The 11,430-nt window shown below is 55.2% G+C and overlaps 2 protein-coding genes across 3 annotated transcripts; one reads left to right on the forward strand and one right to left on the reverse strand.

Annotated features, from left to right (window-relative positions):
- The first annotated feature begins 561 nt into the window (after positions 1–561).
- Positions 562–4,723, forward strand: FIBP (FGF1 intracellular binding protein). 2 transcript variants are annotated; one of them, XM_080688459.1, is made up of 10 exons: positions 562–786; positions 974–1,172; positions 1,343–1,469; positions 2,308–2,408; positions 2,997–3,130; positions 3,475–3,583; positions 3,666–3,729; positions 3,982–4,068; positions 4,156–4,253; positions 4,603–4,723. In XM_080688459.1, the coding sequence occupies exons 1-10, from the start codon at positions 702–704 to the stop codon at positions 4,670–4,672; spliced, it is 1,074 nt and encodes a 357-aa protein (XP_080544585.1). In that variant the 5' UTR covers positions 562–701; the 3' UTR covers positions 4,673–4,723. The 2 variants fall into 2 exon arrangements, with proteins under 2 accessions (XP_080544585.1, XP_080544584.1); XM_080688458.1 differs by having other exon boundaries at positions 616–786; positions 2,997–3,151.
- A 173-nt stretch (positions 4,724–4,896) lies between these two features.
- CTSW (cathepsin W) lies at positions 4,897–8,250 on the reverse strand. The gene is made up of 10 exons (XM_080640894.1): positions 8,152–8,250; positions 7,831–7,915; positions 6,883–6,996; positions 6,331–6,485; positions 6,129–6,225; positions 5,965–6,045; positions 5,765–5,887; positions 5,498–5,562; positions 5,217–5,417; positions 4,897–5,142 (listed from the first exon to the last, which is right to left on the reverse strand). The coding sequence occupies exons 1-10, from the start codon at positions 8,236–8,238 to the stop codon at positions 5,029–5,031; spliced, it is 1,122 nt and encodes a 373-aa protein (XP_080497020.1). The 5' UTR covers positions 8,239–8,250; the 3' UTR covers positions 4,897–5,028.
- Between the last annotated feature and the right edge of the window lie 3,180 nt (positions 8,251–11,430).

Here is an 11,430-nt window from a genome sequence, read left to right on the forward strand (position 1 = left end):
GTCATTAATTAGTGGCCAGGCGGGGGGTGTAGCCCCGGCCCGTAGCTCAGTTGGTTAGAGCATTGTCCTAAAACACCAAGGCTGCCTTTGGATCTCTGATCAGAGCACATACAGGACGCAACCAATGAGTGCATAAATAAGTGGAACAACGCATCCATGTTTCTTTCTCTAAAATCAATAAATTAAACAAACAAGCACAAACCTGGGAGCAAGTGTACGCTCCCAGGAGAGATGCTTAGCCGCAGGAAGAACTGAAGGGCTCCCAGCAAAAGGCTTTGGAAGTCTTTATTCACAGAAAAAAAATAATTAGGATTGAGCCCTAAACTCCCACACTTAGGATACAGGCCAATAAGGATTTTAAGAGCAGAGAAAGCGGGGTGGAGGGACAGAGGACGTGACGGGGAAGGATTCCAAGGTCGGGGAGACTGGCCGGGCCGGGGTAGGGGTAGGGGTAGCGGTGCGGACCGGGGAGCCCGGGACTCCCCCTCCTGCGGAGAGGTGGGGCTGCTCCACCGCTTCCGCCTCTTCCCTCGCAGCTCCTGCCCCACCCTCTCTGTCCCGGAAGTGGTCCGTCTGTGGCTCCGGGTGCGGGGGAGCGGAATCTCGGGCGCTCCCGGAAGTGGCCCATAGGCGGCGCGCCCGCCCGGGCGATACTCGCTCCTGCTGGGGCGCTGCGGCTGCTCCCGAGTCCGGGTGTCGCCATGACCAACGAGCTGGATATCTTCGTAGGGAACACGACCCTCATCGACGAGGACGTGTATCGCCTCTGGCTGGATGGTTACTCGGGTCTGTGAGGGGCCGTCTGGGGGAGCCAGTCGGGCCGAGCGGTTGTTTGGATGGGTGAAGGGGCGGAGCCTGGACTTGGACGTCTTTTAGCGGGCTGAGGAGTAAGGGATGTTTGGAGGTCGGAGCTGGAATCCCTGAAGGGGCTTTGCGGTCGGGGCGGGGCCTGATGCTCGTGCCTGCTCCCCAGTGAACGATGCGGTGGCCCTGAGGGTGCACTCAGGAATCCTGGAGCAGACGGGCGCCACGGCAGCGGTACTGCAGAGTGACACCATGGATCACTATCGAACTTTCCACATGCTGGAGCGCCTGCTGCATGCACCGCCCAAGCTGCTGCACCAGCTCATCTTCCAAATCCCGCCCTCCCGACAAGCGCTGCTCATTGAGAGGTGGGGATGCCAGCCACTCTGGCCATATTCCCATTTTGCAGACTGAAACTGAGGCCCAGGAAGGGACGGGACTCACCCGGGCCCTGAGGAAGGGGCCAAGCCCAGGCTCTGCCAGCCCCCCTTGTACCCACCTTTATGGGAAGTCACTAGTGTCCTCTGCCTCCACGCAGGTACTATGCCTTTGATGAGGCCTTTGTGCGCGAGGTCCTGGGCAAGAAGCTGTCCAAGGGCACCAAGAAAGACCTGGATGACATCAGCACCAAAACTGGCATTTCCCTTAAAAGCTGCCGAAGACAGGTGGGCACTGCAGCCGCCTCCTCACCAACACAACATTCCATCTGTAGTCCGCCCCTTCACTCCACCCCTTTGGCCACTGTCCCAACTCCAACCTCCTCCTCCACTTCTGGTTGTGGCAGCAGCTTCATACCCAATCTCCTCTCCCCTGTTTTTGTCATCTCAAAACAATCCCCTGTTCTTCAGCCAGAGTGGCCGTTCAGAATCCCAGATCTGACCGTAGCTTTCTTCTGCCCATAAACTTCCATCGGTTCCTACTCCCTTCTGGATAGTAGCCGCACCCTTTGGCCTTGCCCTTCACACTCTCCTGTGGTCTGGTCCCTGCCAGCGCCTCTAGGCTTGCAGGTCCCCAGTGTCTAGCTTGCTTTTGCTTGTGCTGCTCCTACCTGGAGGGTTCAGTTCTTGGCCATTTCTACTTGCGATCCAAGGCAGAGTCAGATGCCACCTTCTTCACACGCTTTCTGGTGGTGCCAAGGAGAAGTCACTCTTCTTCTGGAACATTAAGTGTCTTTTCTCTGCGTTTCTTGTGAACTCCCTGTATACAGCTTAGCATTTTTTACTTTCTGGGCCTTAGCCAGGAGGGTCCGTTCCAGCACAAGCTGGAGAAGAACTGGAGAGCGTGGTGCTGAAAAGTAGTGAATTCAGTGGTAGGAGTGAGTAAATGTTTATCTGAGTCAAGATGGCAAAAGCTAATAGACATTTCTTAAATTGATAACTTATTGAAGGAATAACAGATCAGCATCTGTTGCCTGAATAGATCGATAGGTGAGGGATTGTGTTCAATAAACAGTTTATTGGGTGAGCAACCTCTGACCAGTCCTTGCTCCCAACTTCCCTGCAGTTCGACAACTTTAAGCGAGTCTTCAAGGTGGTGGAGGAAATGCGGGGCTCCCTGGTCGATAACATCCAGCAACACTTCCTTCTCTCTGATCGACTGGCCAGGTGAGAGAGCAGGCGAGGAGCCGTTTATCTCCCCCATTCTGCACAGTCCTTCCCTGGGCCCAGAGTCTGGTCCACCTCCCCCACCCCCCAACCCACTTGACCTCGTGGCTGTGTGGGGGGATGGTTATCTCATTCCTGCTCTGTAAATTGGGTCAGACTGGCCTGGGTTCAAATCCCAGCCCACCATTCACCAATTAATTGGACTGTTGAGGTGTCACCTGTAAAGCTATGGCACAGCTCCGGGGCTTGGGAAGTGCTCAGTAAATGGTAACTGCTACCCCTGTGGTCTCCCGCTGTATCCCTTAGGACAGTGGTCGGCAAACTGCGGCTCGCGAGTCACATGTGACTCACGAGCTGCGGTTTGCCGCTCTGTTGACTAATGAGTTTGCCGACCACTGCCTTAGGAGACCTGGGTTGAAACCTTTTCACAGATGAGGAGGCCCAGAGAGAGGTGACTTGAAACATGTCACACAGGGAGTTGGGGCAGAGAGAGGCCAGAGCTCAGATGCCTAGCAGATGGTGCAGGTGGGAGCTGCTTGCTAAGAAGGAATGTCCAGCTCTGACAGGTCTGCTTTGTCCTCCCTGCAGAGACTATGCAGCCATCGTCTTTTTTGCCAACAACCGCTTTGAGACAGGGAAGAAAAAACTGCAGTATCTGAGCTTTGGCGACTTTGCCTTCTGTGCTGAGCTCATGATCCAGAACTGGACCCTTGGAGCCGTCGGTGAGGCCCCCACTGACCCAGGTGCCTAGACACCTCCCAACCCTCTCAGGGCCTGCTACCCCACAGCACTGTCTCCTGCAGGCCCCTAGTTCCCAGCATCCTTTCTTCTTCGGGGCCCCTCCCCAGCCATCTCTGCTCATAGTCCAGTGTTCCCATACACACCTTGTCTGCAGACAAAGGGCCCACTACTCTGTGGTCTGGAGCAAAGCTTTCCACCTCCCTGACACTCTGTTTTCTCTTCTGTCTTACGGGGGTGCGATGTGGGTGAGGAAGGCTTGGGTTATCAAAGGAGAGCATTTTGTCATGCCCCTCCCTCCCCAACTCCCTTCATGGGCCTTACTCAGACTCCCAGGTGGATGACATGGATGTGGACTTAGACAAAGAGTTTCTCCAGGACTTGAAGGAGCTCAAAGTCCTGGTGGCTGACAAGGACCTTCTGGATCTGCATAAGAGGTGACTCTGGGGGGATGTCCATGGGGTGGGGCCTGAAGTGGGGGGCCCAGGCAGCTCTAGGCTTGACCTTGTCTTCCTGCAGCCTGGTGTGCACCACCCTCCGGGGAAAGCTCGGTGTCTTCTCTGAGATGGAAGCCAACTTCAAGGTCTGTGGCCCAAGCCAGCCTATGTCCCTTGGGCACCTTCAGCCTCCAGTGCACTGTCCCACCGGGTGACTGTTCATGCCCTCGGTTGACCGGCAGGTGGCGCTGCTGTTCCCTCTGCCCACCTGTGCTGGGGGAGCCAGCTCCTAAACATTGGGGAGTTGATTGAGGGAGGTGGATAGATTTGGAGAGGGGCCTGCCCCTCCCCCAGCCTCTGGGGCAGAAGGCAGAACTCCCAGGCTCCCTGCCCCACAGAACCTATCCCGGGGGCTGGTGAATGTGGCTGCCAAGCTGACCCACAATAAGGACGTCAGAGATCTGTTTGTGGACCTGGTGGAGAAGGTGAGCTGTCCTGCCCACTGTCCACTTGTCCCCAACCTGGCCTGTCTCTGAGCTGTTCCAGTGCTAGATGTTCCCTTGGGTCCCCAGTTTGTGGAGCCCTGCCGCTCTGACCACTGGCCGCTGAACGATGTGCGGCTGTTCTTGAACCAGTATTCAGCATCGGTCCACTCCCTGGATGGCTTCCGGTGAGTCACCCCGGCCTCCTGTTCAGCGTGGCCTCGCCCCAGCCAGCCTCCTGCCAGGGCCTGGCCCTCCTGCAGACTCAGGGTTCCCTGTTCTGCTGCCCTGGGGTGAATGTCTTTGTGGACCAGAGTCCTGGCTTCACCTCTAAGAAGCTGTGACTTAACCTTGGGCAGGTCCCTTAACCTCTCCGTGCCTCAGTTTCCTCACATGTAAGCTGGGGGTGATAATGGTGAGGGTCATAAGAATAGTGTGAGGATTAAAGAGTGAAGGTACATAGAGCACTTAGAGCAGGGCCATGACGTGGTGGGTTGTGCTAAACCTCAGCCATTACTGTTACCATTATCATTGCAGGCACCAGGGCCTCTGGGACCGCTACATGGGCACCCTCCGTGGCTGCCTCCTGCGCCTCTATCATGACTAAGGCCCCTCCCACCACTCTACTCACACTGACAATAAAGTTGCCATGACTTTGGAGGAGCCTGTGCATGGGTAAACATAGGGTCCGTGTGTGGAGGGTGTGTACGCGTATGTATCTAAGTGTCACGGTGTATGAGGACCTGTGTGTACGCTGGCCCTGCAGGAACTAGGATGTGTCCAGGAATGGTGTCTATGCTCTCCCTCTCCATTTTCCCACCCAGCTGAGTCCACTGAGAATACAGAATCTTGTCTTTGTTTATTCAACCCATAGCAAGAGGGTTGGGAGGACAGGAGAAGACTTTGGGGGGTGGCCAGCAAGGAAGCAACAGGCATAGCAGGAGAGAGCGATATTGTGAGGATTCAGGGAGGGCAGGAGACCAGATGCGGCTTCTTAGCTGGTTGACCCACTCGGGCAGTAATCGGGTACTTGGTGATACCACAGGCATTGCTCCCTCGGTGCAGCCGGAAATAACCCTAGGAAGTCAGAGGACATCAGGGCCAGAAGGCGGGGAGAAGCCTGCCCTGTCCTGTCCCAATATCACACTCACCTTTTCACCCCAGTCGGCCCCCCAGGAGTTCTTCAGGATCCAGTATGGGGTGGAGCGACGATGAGAATGGCGTGAGACGTCCTTTGCCTGCCTCCCCTCCACTGACTTGGTCTTACCAAAACCCACCAGCAGGACAACATGGTCCACATATTGAGGGTCACAGGTGGTTGGTGTGGCCCTGATCACACCCTTCTGGTATTGCTGCAGGGGCAGGGGCAGAGGGGCTGAGTCTGGGGCCACATCCCCTATATATTTTCCCCCCATTCTCTTCCCTATCCCACCTGCAATAGCTTCTTGTTGATGGTCACAGTGATGGGGCCCTCAGTGGCCAGGTACTGGGCAATTCCTGGGGGTAGAGGTGCCATCAGGCCATGCCTGCCCTGTTTCCCCTGCTCTCAGCTCCTGGTTGTCTCCATCTCTCTCCCTCCCACCCCCCTTCCTCCATCTCTGTCTATAGCCCCATCGGTCTGCCTCTGTCCTGGTTTGTCTATCCCTGTCATCCCTCCTCCCCCCACCCACATCCGCCTGGGTCTCCACCCTGCCCGCACTCTGCTCGTTGTCCGACAGCATGATGAAATCTTGGATCCAGGCCACCTTTTTGTGCTTCTTAGCCTGGCACTTGGTTCTGACCGCCCCCTGGAATGGGTAGTCCTTTTCGCTAGCCAGGCCACCTGGAAGTAAGCAAGGCCAGGAGACTCAGCCCCAGAACATCCCCACCCCTCAGCCCCCCAGAGAGGCCGGCACTCACTGTTGTTGAGGACAGTTATGAACGCGTCCCAGATGAAGCCGCCCCTGCAGCCATCCCCACAGCGGCCACAGTCGAGTAGTTCTGGTGCAAGAAGGGACAATGTGGGTGACTAAGCCCCAGGCCCCAAGCCCCCACGGGCACTCATGCCCCTCTTCCAGCCGTACCCTGCACAGAGACTTCCACAGGCTGGCTGTTTTTAATGCCCCACTGGGCTTCGATGTTGCCCGCGGCCGCCATGGCCCAGCAGCATGAGCAGGTTTTCTAGTGGGGAAAGGAGTGGGGGCTGGTAAGGGATCTGGGCCTTGGCCCCCCCCCCTCCCTCCCACCACTGGGGCTGGACTGTGCCAGGCTGGGTGAGGCAGATACCTGGTTCTTGACAGATGAGATGACACCGGGCGCCTTCCGCCAGTCACAGGTGGGGGGCACTGACTCCTCCCACTCATCAGATCCTACCTTTCTGTCCACATTCGGGGCCCTTCCAGCTGCCCTCTGATTCCCATACAGCTGGTCAAACTCCTCCTCTGGGGGCAGATGGGACCACCAAGATCATAATATTGACCCCTCCTCCCCATATTCTGCTTCGCCCACTCCAGCCATCCACATCCTTGGCCATTTGAGTCCCCATAATACCCTGGGAGACACAAAGGCAAGGATGCTGAGGCACAGAGAGAGGCCCAGTTCCTTGCTGCAGTGCATTCCCCTGCACCTGCTTTCTCAGCCTTGAGCTGAGCTGGGACACAGGCCTCCGGAATCCCTGTCCCTGCCCTCGGTGATTGGGGACAAGCACCCAGGCCTCTGGTCCTCAGGGTCCCTCTCTGGGAAATGAATGCCAAAGGTCCAGCCTGTCCATCTGCCAGTATCCCTGGACAAGCTCTGCTTCCCCACCCACCACCTAGGAGCCAGGAGGTGTCCCAGTACCTGTAAGGTCACTGAATGCAGTCACCCCAAACTCTGCTGTGCCCAAGTCGTCCTCCTGCAGCTGCTGGGCCTGGGCCAGGTTTCGGGCAAAGATACCCAAGCGGCGAGCATGCTCTGGCCCAAAAGACAGATGGTCTTCTAGGCTGGCTCCCAAGCCCGTGGGGGCAGGAAGTGGCCACCTGCTGGGTGTCCTCCCACCCACCCTCACCCAGATGAGCACTGGCTCCTTTCCTGTGGCCCCTGCCAGCCCCGCTGCAGATAATCTGGGCCAAGGAAGTGGCTCCCAGCCCACTAGGGTGGGTTTTCCCAGGAGACAGGAAGGGGGCATCTCTGCCCACCGCGGGGGGCGGGGAGCCAAGTAAAGGGTCTGAAGGCAGAGTGATTCAGGGAAAGGTGGGTGGTTGGGGACGGGCTTCCTGCCACCAGGTCAGCACCTTCACACTTCTGACCACAGGCCTGGGGCTGGAACATGGCAGGGGTGGGGGAGGATGGGGTACAGGTCCATGACAGGCTGAAAGGCACCCACAGATTATCCCCCTCAGGGAGATGAGACCCAGAGAGAGGGCAGGAACAGAACCAGCAACTCGGTGGAGAGGGAGTCCCAACTTGAGGACAAAATGGGTATCTTTAGGTGTTTGCTGAATGAGCTCGTGACTAGAGGGTGGTTTCCTGCTCGCTGCCAGGAGGCCCGAGAAAGTGGCTGTGGAGCCGAAGGATCCTCTGGGCCGACCCCCAACAGCCACCACCTCCCTCCAGACTCAGCAAAGAATGACCGTGTTCAATGCGCAGGAATGACTTGTGCTTTCAGGAATCGGAGTTCACCTCAAGCCCTGCTGCTGTCCCGCTGAGTGGCTTTAGCCAAGCCCGTTGCCCACCCTGAGCCTGATTTCATCATTGATTAAATGGGAGCAGTGGGGTTGGACCAGAGACAAAGGGGTCCCATGATACCTGCTGGGTTTGAGTAACTTCGGTTATACTGGATCTGGAACAGAGTGAAGACCTCTTTCAGCTCCAGCGGCCCCGGACCTGGGTTCTGGAAGGAACCAAGGGTGGTGGGGGAGGGGGTTGGATGAGGAGTCCTTGCTGGGACTGAGCTAGGGGATCAGCCAGTTAGTCTGTTCTGTCTCCCTGGGTGACCTATCCATCACCTCTCCGGCCTCCGTGGCTCCCTCAGAGAAATGGGAACAAGTCAGTGGTTTCTGAAGGGGTGAGCCCCACGCATGGGGCTTGCAGAAGGAAGGGTTTGGGGAGCAGGTTGCGGGCACTTACCTGGACTCTGAGGGAGTCCTTGATGCCTTGGGCTAGACCTGCCACCAACAGGACCAGGAGGCAGGAGAGATGGACAGTTAGTGCCATGTTGCTGTAGACCAGAGTGCTGGGGACAGGAAACTGTAAGACCAAGCTGGAGGGACTGAGGGGGCGGAGCTAGAGAAACCACTAGGGGGAAACTGGGCTGCGAGGGGGGGCGGACCCCTCAAGCAAGAGGCATTCGGACTTTTATCTCTGCAAGGCCTGTCTACTCGCCCCCCCTTTTTTTTCTTTTTTAATTTTTTAAAATATATTTTTATTGATTTTAGAGAGGAAGAGAGAGAGAGAGAAACATCAACAATGAGAGGGAATCATTGATCAGCTGCCTCCGCATGCTCCCTACTGGGGACTGAGCCCACAACCTAGGCATATGCCCTTCATCAGAATCGAACCCAGGACCCTTCAGTCCAAAGGGCAATGTTCTTTTTTTTAAAAATATTTTTTATTGATTTTTTACAGAGAGGAAGGAAGAGGGATAGAGAGTTAGAAACATCGATGAGAGAGAAACATCGATCAGCTGCCTCTTGCACACCCCCTACTGGGGATGTGCCCACAACCAAGGTACATGCCCTTGACCAGAATCAAACCTGGGACCTTTCAGTCCACAGGCTGATGCTCTATCCACTGAGCCAAACCAGTTTTGGCAAAAAAGGCAATGTTCTATCCACTGAGCCAAACCAGCTAGGGCACCCTTTTTCCTTATTCAACAGAGGCTCTCAGCCCACCCTGTTTTGGGCTATTCTTAGATCTGTCCTTAAGGAGACAGGTCCTAAGAGGGCAGTGACATAAAGCCATCAGTACTGTGAAGGGTAAGCCCAGGGGACTATGGGAGCCACAGGCCCTGACAACTGGGTGTGTGGAGAGAGGGTGGTCAGTGACCCCTGGGAAAACACTCTTGCTCATCCTACAAAGCTTAGTCAGCTCAAGGGTCACCTCCAAGAAGCCTTCCCTGCTCTCATCCTCTGATGTAACCTCCAGCCCCTTGAGCCCCTGCCGTGCCTGAGCCCACTTGCATCTCCTTCCAACCACACCAGAGGTGTCTGAGGCGCCCGTGTCCACAGTGCTCAGGATGTGGCTCGGCACGGAGCAGGCTTGGTGGGTGTTGTTGACTGAACAATTTATCATGTTTCTCATGGGTTTTAAACAGGAAAGTGCAAGTGGCAGGAGCATATCCAGGGACGGCAAGTAGCAGCTCCTGCCTCATTTCGTTCCTCATTCCTGTCACAATCTGAGTGGGGACGTGGGAGCAGAAAGATAGGAGGGTTGGCATCTCAGAGCAAGGCCAAGGCCTGTGAAGTCAGGTGCTGGGGAGGGGTGTTGACACCTGTCACTGCTGCCTCCGTTCAAAGGGTTCCTTAGGCTGGGGCTCTCCCCTATGAGCCTCCAGGCAGGAAACCAGGCCCCCAGAATAGAAACCAGTGCCCAGGACCAGAGATGGGGGAGAGAACTGGTTTCTAGGGATTTATAATGATAGGAGAGAGGGGGCGGGGCTCTGGTCCTGGGATTCCTTTATTTGTGTGCCTACCTCATTTTTTCATTCGTTAGGAACCTGCCCCATGTTGCTGCACCACCCTCACTCCCACCCCAGGCAATCAGCCAAAGGACCACTCTGTTTGGGGAAAAGAGCCATGCTGTCTTTATTAAAATTCAGTAGACAGCCGAAACCGGTTTGGCTCAGTGGATAGAGCGTCGGCTTGCGGACTGAAGGGTCCCGGGTTCGATTCAGGTCAAGGGCATGTACCTTGGTTGCGGGCACATCCTCAGTGGGAGGTGTGCAGGAGGCAGCTGATCGATGTTTCTCTCTCATCGATGTTTCTAGCTCTCTATCCCTCTCCCTTCCTCTCTGTGAAATATCAATAAAATATATTTAAAAAATAAAATAAAATTCAGTAGACAGCCCATCCACAGAGGGGCACCTGGCTGCGTGGCTGTAGACCCCAGTCATATGCCCCAGGCTAGTCTTGGATTGTGTGTGACCTATGACTAAGGCCCCATGTGTCAGCCTCAGAGCTAGAGGTCCCAGTGTGGGCATAAAAGGGGGTGTCATAAAATCTGTGGTGGTGGAAACTTGGCGGAGGAGAGACTGGGGGTGTGGAGCTGGGTGACCTTCCTCATTGATCCACTTCTTCCCTCCATTGATTGTGAGCCCCATGATGCCAGGAGATTTTAGTCTTTTTTGATTGGTGCTGTGTCCCTGGTACCTAACACAGAGCCTGGCCAATGGTGGCCACACAGTGAACATTTGTTGAATGAATGGATGGATGAATGAACTTCCCCACTCACTCACTTGCACTCATCCTGCAGCTCCTGGCTGGCACCCAGTGAGGGCTGGGCCAGGGGCCCAGGGGTCTCAAGGGCTCACTGCCTGGGAGGAACTCCTGACATCAACCAAGATGAGGCTTTGTGCCCCAGTGCAGAAGGGCTGAAGGCAGGGAAGTTGTTAGGGTCACAGAGGTCAGGAGACAACTTTGAGTGGCAAGTGCACTCAGGCCTAATAGTGCAGATGGAGGCTTGAGTCCAAGTTCGAGACGTCAACTGTGCAGCCAGCCATTCCCCTCTGGACCTCTGTTCCTCATCTCTAAGTGGCAGTGACAGTTCCTTTGATGGACTGACACTGTGGAGCACCTTCCACCCTGGCTGGCCCAGAGCAGCTGTTCTAATGGTGGGTCCTTAATGCTCTACTGTGGGGCAAGGAGCCGGCGTCTTGTTGGTTTTCTTTTTTGGTTTGTTGTTGTTTTTATGTTTTATTAGAGCCCAGAGAGTCTTGGAGTCAGAAGGATTTGTGTTCAAATCCTGTCTTTAGCTCTGGCTGTGCCTGGTCAAATCTTAGCCTCTCATCTGTGAGATGGGGTGATAATGGCACCCCTTCCCTGGCTTGGCAGGAGGGTACATGCTGATACTTGGAATGGTTAGATCTTCATAATCCAGCAGTAACATTTTATTATTTTTTAAATAATGGCTCTATTGAGATATGTAATTCACATACCATAAAATTTACCCTTGTAAATTATACAATTCAGTGGTTTTTAGTGTATCTATATAATTGTGTGGTCAACACCACTATCTAATTTCAGAGCATTCTCATCATACCAAAAGAAACCCCATAACTGTTAGCAGTCACTCCCCATTACGTTTTCCTCTGGCAAACGTTAATGTAGTTTGTCTCTCCGATTTGCCTAGTCTGGCTGTCACATCTACAGAACATGTGGCCTTTTGTGTCTGGCTTCTTTCTCCTAGTAT

The sequence above is a fragment of the Plecotus auritus genome, assembly GCF_963455305.1.
Source record: "Plecotus auritus genome assembly, chromosome: 9".
Taxonomy (NCBI): Eukaryota; Metazoa; Chordata; class Mammalia; order Chiroptera; family Vespertilionidae; genus Plecotus; species Plecotus auritus.